Source organism: Leptonychotes weddellii, chromosome 10, assembly GCF_054177405.1.
Source record: "Leptonychotes weddellii isolate Sample4059 chromosome 10, ASM5417740v2, whole genome shotgun sequence".
Taxonomy (NCBI): Eukaryota; Metazoa; Chordata; class Mammalia; order Carnivora; family Phocidae; genus Leptonychotes; species Leptonychotes weddellii.
This window is the reverse complement of record NC_138378.1, coordinates 32,072,310-32,086,539: the sequence shown is the minus strand read 5'-3', so window position 1 is coordinate 32,086,539 and position 14,230 is coordinate 32,072,310. Positions and strand designations below refer to the sequence as shown.

The window sequence follows — 14,230 nt, the reverse complement described above, 5'->3', positions numbered from 1 at the left end:
TGGCCTTGTCACACACCTAAGAAAGGCTCTGACAGCTCTGGGCTGGGAAAGCATTTTCTTGTGTACACACTTGTTCTGTATCCCAGGGACTTGGTGTGCACAGACAAAGATGAAGTGATTCATAGTTTAACTGCCTGTCAAATCACTCTGGAAGCTCAATGAAAGTGCTGAGATGCAGCAGGAGAGTGAAGCACAATGTGGCTCGGCTCACAGTTCTCAAAATCAGTGAAAATTAAAAAACAAAACAAAACAAAAATCACAAATGTTTAGAAATATTCTTAATTACTACTTCAATTTCACAAAGGCAATGAAGCAAGTTGGAATCTTGGTTCCTTAATTTTCATTCCTCTCTAGAGCAAGTTAATAGTGCAAAATGCCTGACAACTCAAGAAATCAGTTTCTTACCAGTCCTCTGTGAACCCCCGAAACAGTGAAGGCGTATCCCTCTCTTGAGGAAATAGGCTGTGATTTGAAAGCCATAACCTATGAAATGAAAGAAGACATCATTGGACTACAAGCTTGTTTGCCAGTGAATCCCACAAGCCTCCCGAGTGCCTACTACATAGTAGGTGCTCAATAATTATTTAGCAAATGAAAGAATAGAAGGAATCAATAGAGGGACTCACTTGAGAGGAAAGAGTAAACATTAAAATCTGAGCTCTTCTAGCCGGGCCAGAGCACCTGGCTGGGATGGTCTCCCATCCCTGAAGTAGCTCAGTTACTTTATCTGTTCAATGAATTCAACCAAGAATTCTCTACCCAGTAAGGTTATCATTCCAAATTGAAGGGCAGATTAAGAGCTTTCCAGATAAGCAAAAGGTAAAGGATTCATCACCACTAAACTGGTCCTACAAGAAGTGCTAATGGGCCTTCTTTAAGCCAAAGGGAAATGGCACTATTAATTATAACCAAATATATACATTTGATTATAAAATATTAAAAACATATTTGATTATAATTAATTTATATTATATATTCATAATATATATTATATATATTCACATATACATATATATGAATGAAAGTAAAAAATCTTACTGGAAAAGGAAAATATATAACAAAGATAGTGGACAAGTGCTTGTAAAGCAAGCATGAAAGTTAAAAGAAAAAGGTAGTAAAATTCCTTCAAATTACAATAATTAGTTAAGGGCAGCATAAAATAAAAAGATGCAAGATGTGTCATCAAAAAATATAAAACATGGGGGAGGAGTAATAAGGTAAAGCTTTGGAATGTATTTAAAATTAAGTTGCTATCAATCTAAAACAAACTGCTACTTACATATGATATTCAATGTGAACCTCATGGTAACCACAAGGAAAAAAAAATATTCTTTTGTGTAAATACACAAAAGAAACTAAACTAACCAAGAAAAAGAGAGAAAGAGAAAGAATTCAAATAAAATCAGAAAGAGGAGAAGTTACAACCAATACCACAGAAATACAAAGGATTGTAGAGAGACTACTATGAAAAATGATACGCCAAAAAACTGGACAACCTAGAAGAAATGAATAAATTCCTAGAAACCTACAATCTTCCAAGACTGAATAATAAAGAAATATAAAATCTAAACAGACCAGTAAGGAGATTGAAACAGTAATCAAAAACCTCCCAACAACAAAAGTCCAGGACCAGATGGCTTCACTGGAGAATTCTACTGAACATTCAAAGACTTAACACCTATCCTTTTCAAACTCTTCCAAAATTTGAAGAGGACAGAAAGCTTCCAATCACATTTTACAAGGCCAGCATTACCCTGATACCAAAACCAGACAAGGGCACCGCAAAAAAAGAAAATTAGAAGCCAATATCCTTGATGAACATAGATCCAAAAATCCACAACAAATATTCACAAAACATATCCAACAATACATTAAAAGAATCATATTCCACGATCAAGTGAGATTTATTCCAGTGATGCCAGGATTGTCCAGTATCTGCAAATCAATCTATACTGCACATCACATTAACAAAATGAAAGATAAAAATCACAAGATCATCTCAATAGATGCAGGAAAAAAAATCTGACAAAATTCAACATTCATTTATGATAAAAATTCCCAACAAAGTGGATATGGAGGAAATATACTTCAATGTAATAAAGGCCTTATTTGACAACCCTATAGCTAACATCATACTCAATGGTGAAAAGCTGAAAGCTCTAAGATCAGGAACAAGACAAGGATGCCCACTCTCACCACTTTTATTCAAAAGCAATATTAGAAGTCCTACCACAAATATTAGGCAAGAAAAAGAAATAAAAGGCATTCATATCAGAAAAGAGGTAAAACTGTCACTACTTGCAGATGACATAATACTATGTATAGAAAACTGTAAAGAATCCACCAAAAAAACAAACAAAACACTGTTAGAATAAATGAATTCAGTCAAGTTGCAGGGTACAAAACCAATACACAGAAACCTGTAGTATTTCTATACACTAATAACAAAACATTAGAAAGAGAAGTTTAGAAAACAATCCCATTTACAGTTGCACTAACAAAAGAATAAAATACCTCCTAATAAATTTAAGCAAGGAGATGAATGACCTGGAGACTGGAAACTTTAAGACACTGAAGAAAAATAAATGGAAACATATTGTGTACTCTGGGAAGAATTAATATTGTTAAAATGTCTATACTACCCAACACAATCCACAGATTCAATGCAATACCTATCAAAATTCCAGTGGCATATTTCATAGAACTAGAACAAATAATTCTAAAATTTGTATGGAACCACAAAAGATCCTGAAAAGCCCAAGCAATCTTGAAAAAGAAGAACAAAGCTGGAGGTATCACACTTCCTGACTTTAAACTTACTGCAAAGCTGTAATAAATTTTGGTACGGATACAAAGACAGACACACAGATCAATGAAACAGACAGAAAGCCCAGAAATAAACCCACACATATATGGATAGTTAATATATGACAAATGAGCCCAGAACATACAATAGGGAAAGGGCAGACTCTTCAAGAATGATGTTGGGGGGAGCCTGGGTGGCTCAGTTGGTTAAGCGACTTCCTTCAGCTCAGGTCATGATCCTGGAGTCCCAGGATCGAGTCTCGCCCGCGTTAGGCTCGCTGCTCAGCGGGGAGTCTGCTTCTCCCTCTGACCCTCCCCCCTCTCGTGTACTCTTTCTCTCTCATTCTCTCTCTCTCAAATAAATAAATAAAATCTTAAAAAAAAAAAAAGAATGATGTTGGGAAAACTGGACAGCCATATGTGAAAGAATAAAACTAGACCATTTTTGTGTATAATACACAAAAATTAACTCAAAATGCATTAAAAACTTGAATATAAGATCTGAAACCATAAAATTCTTAGAAGAAAATGTAAGTGTTAAACTCCTTGACATCAGTCTTAGCAACATCTTTGTGGATGTGATTCTAAAGACAAGGGAAACAAAAGTGAGAGCCCACAAATTGGACTCCATCAAACTTAAAAGCTTCTACCCAGCATAGGAACGAACCATCAAAAAAAATGAACAGGCAACCCACTGAGTAGGAGAAGTTTTTTGTTTTTTTTTTTGCAAACTATATATCCGTTAAGGGGTTAATATCTAAAATACATACAAAATTCATTTAACTCAATGACAACAACAAAACAAACAACCTGATTAAAAAATGGGCAGAAGAGAGGCACCTGGGTGGCTCAGTCAGTTAAGCATCCAACTCTTGATTTCAGCTCAGGTCATGATCTCAGGATTGTGAGATCGAGTCCTGTGTTGGGCTCTGCACTGAGCATGGAACCTGCTTAAGATTCTCTCTCTCCCTCTCCTTCTGCCCCTCCTACCCTTCCCCCCTCCCCTCTACAAAAAGGGGGAGGGGCAGAAGACTTGAATAAACATTTCTCCAAAGAAGACATACAGATGGTCAACAGGCACATGAAAAGATGCTCAACACCACTATCTAACAGGCAAATGCAAATCAAAACCACAATGAGAAACACCTAACATCTGTCAGAATGGTTATTTAAAAAAAGATAAGAAATGACAAGTGTTGGTGAGGATGTGGAGAAGGGAACCTTTGTGCACTGTTAGTGAGAATGTAAATCCGTGTACCCACTAAAAAAAAACACAGTGGGACGCCTGGGTGGCTCAGTTGGTTAAGCATAGGCCTTCGGCTGAGGTCATGATCCCAGGGTCCTGGGATGGAATCCCGCATTGGGGTCCTTGATCAGTGGAGAGCCTGCACCTTCCTCTGCCTGCCGCTTCCCCTGCTTGTGCTCTCTGACAAAAAAATAAATAAAATCTAAAAAAAAAGAAAGGAAAAAAAACCACAGTGGCCTCAAAAAATTAAGAACAGAACTACCATATGACCCTGATATTCTACTCTGCGGTATTTATCCAAAGACTATGAAAACACTAATTCGAAAAGATATATGCACACCTATGTTTATTGCAGCATTACTTATAATAGCCAAGATATGGAAACAACCTAGGTGTCCATCGATAGATGGATAAAGAGAATGTGGTACATTTATACAATGGACTACTACTCAAACATAAAAAAAAAAGAATGAAATCTTGCCATTTTTGACAATACAGGTGGACCCTTAAGGTATCAGACTAAATGAAATAAGTAAGGCAGAGAAAGACAAATACTATATGATTTCATTCATATGTGGAAAACCAAATAAATGAACAAACAAAATACAACAAAAACAACAGACTAGTGGTTATGGGGGGGGGGGCAGTGAAAGGGTGAAGAGAGTTATCCGAATGTTATCTGGATGATAAATAGACCTATGGTGATCACTTCGTAATGTATACAGATGTCAAATTATAAAGATGTACATCAGAAATTTACATTTAAAGAGAAGAGGGCATAGTCAGTGAAATACTACATTGCCCCTAAAAATGAATAAACTACAACTCCAGGCCCTATCAGAAAAAAGTCTCACAAACAAAATTTTAAGTAAAGAAGCCTGGTACAAAGGAGTACATTCCATCTGAAAATGGAGACATTACCATTCATCTCATAGGGTAGCAAGAGAATTTCACAAAAAGTACCAGCATGGTTCCTTCTTCTCTCCCTCTCTCCCTTCCTCCCTCCCTCCTCTCTTCCTTCCCTTCAAGCTCACCTCCAGGTATAAACTACTCTGTTGATGACCTTCCTGGAAAGATTAAGGACGATTACCCCTCTTTAGGGGAAGAGGGGTAAGCATCTCCAGGTTCTAAGACAACCTCAGAGATAGTATTATATCCATGAAATTGGAAGGGTCAGGAGTTATAAGAGGTGGTCTCCAGGACTATCAGACTCTTCAAAATCCATGATTATCATTGTTCTGAAATAACTTTTATATATATGTGTGTGTATATATATGTATGTATACACAATATATATACACACACATACCACAAAGAAGTAAAGAAGTTCCCATGGGATGCGTGGGTGGCTCAGTCGTTAAGCGTCTGCCTTCGGCTCAGGTCATGATCCTGGAGTCCCGGGATCGAGTCCCACATCGGGCTCCCTGCTTGGCAGGGAGTCTGCTTCTCCCTCTGACCCTCTCCCCTATCATGCTCTCTCTCATTCTCTCTCTCAAATAAATTCTTAAAAAAAAAAAAGTTCCCATTTTTACATTCAGTACCTTCTGACACCTCTGTAGAAAGATCCAGAACATCAGTGACTGAAGATCTGACGTCTGTCTACACAAGCTACAGCTTTGACAGCACAACTGCTTTAGTCACGAGGATTGCAAAATAAAAGTGACATCTATGATAGCATTATCTCCAGATTTACAGAGATGAAATGTATTTTTTCTAATACATCTGAAATGGATTGCGTTTTGATCATGTGCCTTTCTTCTGCATAAAATGTCAAACAAAATATGCACACCACTGGCATTATTCTGAGTGCTTTAAAACAAATCCTTTATTCCTTAGGTCACTGAGAGTGGAAGAGACTTCCGCATCTGTTTATTTGTCCTACTTCTTTGGGGGGAGGATGGAGGTTGTAAGAAAGGAGTCCTTAACAATTTGGAATTCACAAATACACACAGAAAAATTTTACAGTGATTTTCAAAGTAATGATTTATAAAGTCAGTCTTCCAAAGGTGTGAAAAACAATAACTAAATGCAGTATCTAAAAATGTTTGCTGGTGAATCATACTTAATACTTACAGCTCTAGGTGACTAAGACTGAGATTTTCAAAAATCTCCCTGTACAAAATCTCTAGCAATAGAATGTTTTTATTAGGAAGGGGCTAAAACTGAAGTTGACTATGAAAGCTATAGCTCTGAATTCAGGAAGCATGGTATCTGGACATACCTTGAATGATAACTAAATCTTACCTGGGAGGCTAAACAACAGTCTCAATATGATACATTCCTCTACAGAAAAAGAAAGCAGACTAAAGAAAATTGTAACTAAGTGATTACTGAAATTATCAGGAGAACTGAGTTCATTGAACCCTTTTCTCTATCCTTCCCACCCCCAGGATAGGATTATGCTAAAGAGAATCATTCCTAAACTGGCCACTTGTCATGATTTCAATGGAAAACCACCCCCCACTCCTGCCATGGCATCTACAAGAGAAATGGCAAGTTTAACATGTAAAAAAGATTTGCACCTGCTTAATCCAAATTCCACTGGCCATAGGAAACTTTATTGTTTAAAGAGAATTTGAAGAGAGATTAAACACAAAAGATACTGTGTCAGTTCTTATGACAAACTAGTTTTGATATATAAACAGAGAAAATCACTGCCACTAAAATATACTTACTTGAAATGCTACAGAGATATATTTATCCATAGATAACAGGCAGTGATAAAGACTACATGCTTATCTTTGCTCTTTAATGTAATTAACTTTCCTCACAGAGTTCAGCCGGCCACTGAGATTTTGTACTTATCCAGAGCTAAAGCAAAGTTCCACTATTCTCTAAATAGCAACCTGGCAAAGAATCCAGGAGGCCCTTTTCTTTTCCCTTCCCCGCGTCAAAGCTCCAAGCTTGCTAACCCTGGTGTTAGCATAGAACTGGAATCAGGAGGAGACTGGGGTTGGGGGACAAAATGGAAATCATAAAGTGAGCATCTCTTCACTTGAAAACTACCTGACAGTGGCATTCCAAGATTCCGCAGCACTTGTAAATCACATTTAAGTCCGCCTGCTTTCTTGCCAGTTATTGTGGTCCTCCTAAATCTAAGAAGACTGTCGTTAGACACAGGAAGAGACTGGGGTTAGGAGGAGGACAGTTTCGTTGTGGAATCAGCTTTCTACCAGGAGTCTTCAGGTATGTGTATTTCTAGAAATAATTTATATTTCTGCACTGCTTAATGTCACTCGAGGAGCAGTACCATCAAGAGTCCATTCCCACCTGCCCCCCCCCGCCCCCGGGCCTCCAAGCAGACGCTGGCGTCCTGTAGTATGTGAAGAGCTACTGATCTACTACCTTTGCACAGACCTCCCAACCTCCAGTGAGGCCCCAAATGATGATTTGTTACCACATTAACATTCTTCTGGCTCACCTGCTCATTCACCAAAGAGCATTAAGTCTCTAGGGAAAAAAGGGGGTTGGGGGGAAGGGACTCGGATATTTATGAGAGAAAGAAAGGGTGGCTCATGTTTTAAGAACGAACCTGAGTTCTGCTATTTTATTCCGTATTTCGTCTAAATAAACTGCTCCAAAATGGCTTTATTAGAAATTCAGAGACTTCATGAATAGAAAGGGAAAAACAACAACAAAAAGTCAAATATGGGTTGAATGAATTCCATCCTGGCTTAGCAGGGCAGTAGATTAGTTGTAAGTAGTACCATGCTCCAGTGAGTAACGCTTTCTAAGGGAGTGCTTGTGTACTGGGGTTGTTATATTTCGTAGTCCCAAGACGCTGAGAACAAATACCCAACATAGAGTTTTTACTGTCAAACTAATCAGCTTCACTTGTTTTCCAGGGGACTCATAGCCAAGGTGATGTGAACTTCCCCCAGGCTGCCAAGAGAAGCCTGTGGTACAGTGCATCACAAGGCAGAGCCCTCTCCCACAGCTCTTCTGAGAGCACGTGGAGCCTGGGAAAATGCCTCTGAGTGGCCTGCTGAGCCATCAGGACTGCATGACAGGTAAGCGCTGCTTCAGAGCTGGCTCCACCCAATGCTGCATGGCTCTCCTCCAGCCAAGCCTTCTCCCAAACCACAAGGCAGCCTCAAAGTAGGAAGACCTACTTTGTCCCACAGTATCTCTCTCCCTAAGATGACTTCTTCATTATTATCATCATCATCACTCACAAACATGAAAAATGTCAAACATCCAGAAAAGTAGAAAAATAGTGCCATGAATACTCAAAACCCCACCATCTAGACTCAATAATGGTTAATATTTTGTCATATTTCATATACCTATTTGGTAAACCATTTTTTTTTTTTTTTAAGATTTTATTCATTTGACAGAGAGAGAGAGAGTGCACAAGCTGCAGAGAGGAGCAGAGGAGAGGGAGAAGCAGATTCCCCGCTTGAGCTGGGAGCCTGATGTGGGGCTAGATCCCAGGACCCTGGGATCATGACCTGAGCCCAAGGCAGACGCTTAACCAACTGAGCCACCCAGGCGCCCCTTGGTAAATCATTTCAGAACAAATTAGACATCATGACCCTTCACTCCTAAATATGTGAGCACAGACTCACATATAACAAGACATTCTCCTATATCACCAAGATACTGTGATCACAACTGAGCACGACATTATTGCTCCATCAAATAACCAGCCCACATTCAAATTTCTCAAACTACCCCCAAAACGTGTATCAATGATTTTCCTCTTGAATTAGAAGCCAGACAAAGTTCATGCATTGCATTTGGTTATGTCTCTTACATTTCCTGTAATCTAAAATAATCTCTCCCTTTCTTTTATTCGTAATTCTGACCTTTTAAGGAGATCAGGCTAGTTGTCTTGTAGAGTAATCCCCCATTCAGGATTTGAACTTTAAAAATAAACCTCAGTTGCCTAAATTCAAATTTTCAACCTGTATGCTCTCTTATAATGCCAGCCCTTTATTAATTTTGATAGCTTCTTTAAGTGTTACAGAAAACAGCAGGTTCAAACTAATGTTATAATTATGTAATTCAAAGTCTGGAACACAGATGACTTGAAGATTTAGTCCTAAAGATTAATTTCAAAGAAATTGGATCTTAAATTTATAAACACTTAAATTTTAGCAAAGGTAAGCAGGTAGGATAGTCATCTCATACTTGTTTTAAGAAAGGGCTGATTGGTGGCAATCAGATGACTATATGCTGACCTGGAAGCAGCTCCACATTGAGGACCAGTTCAGACTTGTGACTGTTTCCAGTCTGAGGTTATGAGTCAATTCTCATTCTCCATTTGAAGACTTGGTGAGATTTAATAAGAGGGTAGGAAGGAAGGGGCTGATAGCTACCAAGTACTGACAATGTCTTCTTCTATGCCAGACTAGACCAGGAACATATAAAGCATTTTAAAAATGAAGAATATGTGTATTTTAAAGCTATTTTGTTCAGGAAAAATGAAGTTATAACTCATTACTTCTGAAACCATCCATTCAGAAAGTTACACCTGTCCTTATTAGATGGCCAAGGGTAGACAAAGCACAGTGTGATACCTTCATTTTGAACATACCGTGAGGTTCGGTATAAGATGGAGATTTTGGAAAAGCCCTGATGGGGCCTTTTGAAATATGTTATAGGTCGAAGTGTGATCTTCACCACTGCTGGTGATAGGTGAGGTTGAGGATGGGGGTTGTTCTGTGGGAACCAAAAAACAAGAGTCCTACCATAAGTTTAAGAACACACACACACACAGGATCCTAGTTTAAGACCACAATTGGGAAACAATTTGGGTGGGTGAGTGGAATATTTGGTCCTGGGCTAAAAATTTCACTTATTACCCAAGACATTTAGAGACTCCAAAAAGGATCCCTTGAGATAACATTTCACGTCCTTAAATAAGGACAGTACTGGACTCTGAGTCACAATAAAGCTATGTCTATTTGATGCCAAAACAAATGGGGCAAACTAGTTAGTTCTGCGAAAAAAAACAAAAAACCTACAAACAAAATTATTACTTGAGGCCAAATTTACTTAAAAAAAAATTTTTTTTTTCTACCTGTCACTTCATTGACTTTGTATGCAATACCACTGGCCCCATGTGCTATTAATTTTACTATCTATGGGATCCATCTGAGAATGTTACCACTGAATGAGAAAGCTTCTCAGGCAGACAAAAATTAGAAGAAAACAAATTGAGAAATTATCACTTCTAATTTCTTTCCTATACTGCTTTCCCACTTTTTGGTTTATGAAAGTACGCCCTTAACATTAGGTATGAAAACCATGTCTACATCATGTGTAAGCACCAATGAAATGATACTCAAAACAATGGTTCCCACAATCGTAACTCTGCCAGACCACGCATAATAATGGGGATGACAGAACTGGGTACTTATAAAACTAAAAGTTCCCTACAAAACCCTTCCCTCACCTTTAAATAACTATGCATAAAGGAAACAGATTTTTTAAGAAAGCTTCTCAGTGAGGTAGCCAGTTGTCTGAACTGCTGGCCGTTCAAGCTCGCCCCTCGGCAACAACTTTCACACTTCCTGTGCGTAGGATGAGCGCCAGATGAAGCATATCCTCTGTGGCCTCCCTGTCTCGCAGGGGGGTCCATTCCAACACTGCGATTCTACAACCATGTGCAATGAGAAAAAAGAGTTTAGGAACCACTGGACTATTCTAACAGGATCGCAGCAGGATCACAGGACAAGAAACATCCTTGAAGGATCATTCAGTTCACTTCCTGCTTGTTAGCCAGGACCATCTGTAAATCATATTTTAAAAACAACACCGAAATTCCAAACGAGAAGATGCAACACCTAGCCACGTGCAACTTGATTCTTCCTTTACCATTTGAATTGAGGTTGCAAACTTAGCTGCTTTAAGGGGCAGGAGAGTAACATGAAAAGGGCTAAGTGTGGGCTGTGGAAAACTGGGGAAAGCGCATGCTTGGTTTACAGAAGACAGGAGCTACCCTCAGCTGCCACTGAGAATTAGGGCACTGGGGTACCAGATTTTAGGCCTTTCCAGAAAAGCTGAATATCCAAATTTTTATGTGTAATCTCCCAAATTTTAAATTAGCAATGAATTAAGATATACTGTGCAGTCCAAATACAGTGTTTCTGAGGGCGGCTTCAGCTTTGCACTGCCAGTCTGCAATCTGTAATCTAAATTCTTCACTCTGTAGCTGAAGTTCATTTTCTTGTGTTCTGTTTTCGGCAGAGCTGAAAGAACGCTGGCCGCTACCAAATGCTTGGAGATAGGTAGTCAGTTTCAATCTAGTCATGTACTCTAAGCTAAATAAACCCAGGTCCTTAACCTCGCTACACAGGACATGTTTATCTACCTTTAAATCATTCTGACACTTCTAAGTCCTGACATTAAAGATACACAGCTAACAGTTTGACTCAACGTGGGGGAAAGTGAAAAGACTGTACAATTTTAGAAATCATTAATCGTGTCAATGTGTGAGATCTGTATTTTAAAAATCACAAAACTTACATTTATTAAAAAAGAACTTGAAAAGCCTGAGTAACATACCACGTTCCTGGGTTGGAAGAGCTAACTGTTATAAAGATGCCAATTGTGACCATATTTATTTATTTAACAAACATGTACTGAGTGCCTATTACGTACCAGAAAATTCCAATCAAAATCACAATGAAAACATTATGTGTGTGTGTGTGTGTGTGTGTGCTAGGAGGCAGTTTAGAAGTTGTCAAAACCAATTCTAAAATTAATCTAGAAGAATAAGCAAATAAGAATAGCTAAGGAAAAAAAAAACCCTCCAAATGAAAAAATTTTTTTTCTAATTAAAAGTGATGTATACTCAATGTATTAAAAAAAAAAAAAACAACTAGACAAAAACAAAAAGGTATAAGGAGAAAGTTAAATTGCCAAAAATCTGACCACTCAGAAACAGTTACTTCTGTCACCTTGACTTTTGATGTCCTCCAGATCTTTCCTCAAGATATAGAAATACATACACATATATATATATTTTTTACAAAAATGGAATCACATGACAAATGCTGCTTTATAACCTGATTTTTCTTTCTTTGAAAAAAAACTCAATGTTATGTACATTGACTTTCGGTGTGGTATCACTCAGGAATCCACTTTTACTCTTTCACAATTTAATATTCGATAGAAGAGGGTTCATACTGATCTGCAGTGCCAGCTCTGCCATATACAGGCCTCTCTTTCAGAGTTATTTTATTCCATTGACTTATCATCAATATGTACTGTATCAACTACCTGAGCTTTATTTACAGTAAACCTTAAATATCCAGTAGGGCAAGTTCTTTCCCTGACCCTCAACACTGTTTCTAGTCTTCTTCTGGAGTACTTGGGAGTTATTCCTGCTCCTTTATGCTTTCATATAGCTTTTAGTATTAGCTTGCCAAGTTGCATGAAAAAATTCTGTTGGGAGTTTGATTAGAAAGGCCCTGAATTTATCGATCCATTTGGAGACAAATGGGACTTCCTATACAGCTGACATGGCAGACCCCCCAACTATTTTTAAGGGCTTTTAAAAATCTCTTTCAATAAGGTTTAAAATTTTTCTATGTAATGTTCTTGCATACTTCATTAAGTTTATCATGAGGTACTTCCTATTTTTAATTGTTGCCATCATACGTATTACTTCCTAAACATTTAATTTTCAAATCATCTGCTATTGCAAATGACTTTTGTATGTTGAACTGCAGCTGAAAAACCTATTAAACCCTCTTGTTAATTCTAATAATCAGTTGCCATATTTCCCTTAGACTTTTCATGACACTTTTATTCTTTCTTTATTTCCTATTTTTTCACCTGTATTTTTCTTCCGTGACTTATTGTTTGGGCCGGAATCTGAATATTGCTGCTAGTAGGAATCGTTGTGGGGCTCCTGATTATAAAAGGAACATTTTTAATGTTTCAGCACTGAGAACAGTATTTGTTTCCATTTCACCTAAGTTTTCATATTTACTAGTTTTTGTAATAGGCATTACATCACAGATTTGTGGCTCTGTCCTTGATGACACACAGTGAACTGCTTTCTCCTACAATGTTTATGTAGGCTTTTTCCTACTATATTATGGTCTATATTTTCTATTCAGCATTTGTCTGTAACAAACATTCCCCTCAAAGAAAAACAAACAAACAAACATTCCCCTCAGTATTGTCAGTCATTTGGGATTTGCATCTCATTCTACAACGTACTAGGTCTTTTTCCAATTTTTGATGCATTCACTTAAGTCACATGTAAAAACAATAAATATTCTCAAAGTTTATCATCAATCCTACCATCTTCAATTATTAAATAAACCACTGTGAAGTTTAAATAACCACCAACTTAGTCTAGAATCTTTCCAATTCCCAGTCATGAGCCCACTACCCATATGTAAATCACTTGGGGAACCTGAAGTTCCAAGGCTGGGGTCTTTCTCACCTGTATTGATTCCTGAATCCCCAGCACCCAAGAATCTGATGTAGATCTGGTGTGGGTTCCAGAAACCTGTACTCTGTTTAAAGAGCTCCAGGGGATTCTGATGCACAGCTCAGATTTGGAAGTGACTGCTCGAAATCTTATTTTGTTGATTTTCTGATATGTTATAATGAACTTAGTAGCAAGAGTCTTGCTAGACTAATGGTGGTACTTTACAGAGTTCTTGGAAGACAAAAACAAAATGCAAGTTCTGGAAGTGAATGTAAGGGAGAAATTATTCTAGCTCCTTAAACACAAACAAATAGGCCTCTCGTAGGAGTACTATAACAACAGTGAAGAGGCATGGGGAGAAAGCTAATTTCTAAGGCACTCAAGGCCCAAACTACCGAGGCAATTTATGAGAAGCCAATGCATATTAGCTCAATTATTATCGCATCTCTGGAGGATTTCAAAGAACAAGTCTCATGCCTCCTTTGTTTTGTTTTCTAACTGCCAGATGATCTACCTTTTCACAGAAAAAAAAAAAAAATCACCACATACTTCTCATTTTTTATCTTCCCCAAGTTCTTAGAGTTCACCTAACATGTACTTCATTTTGATATGTAAAAATTAAATTGATAGATATGCAATGACTTATGATCATAATTAAGAAGCTAAATCAGAACTCACGTAGACTCAGATTAAAAAGGAACTAACGATGTATGCTATGACTCAGGTTTTAATATTTCCGAAACACTACCTTGATATTCTTATCTTAACTGCCTAAATGAGGCCAA

The 14,230-nt window shown here is 37.8% G+C and overlaps 1 protein-coding gene across 13 annotated transcripts in view; it reads right to left on the bottom strand.

The window, feature by feature from the left end:
• The window catches only part of SLX4IP (SLX4 interacting protein), a 186,204-nt gene that overhangs the window by 28,576 nt on the left and 143,398 nt on the right, over positions 1 to 14,230 (bottom strand). For 11 of the 13 annotated variants that reach the window (XM_081833229.1, XM_031031836.2, XM_081833230.1 and 8 more), the window contains one exon: positions 406 to 483. The exons of 1 other annotated variant lie outside the window; for it this stretch is intronic. In XM_081833229.1, the coding sequence (XP_081689355.1) occupies positions 406 to 483 (78 nt within the window). Of the gene's footprint in view, positions 1 to 405; positions 484 to 7,057; positions 7,271 to 14,230 lie in introns of those variants that run through there. One more of the 13 variants, XM_081833236.1, reaches the window with a different exon arrangement.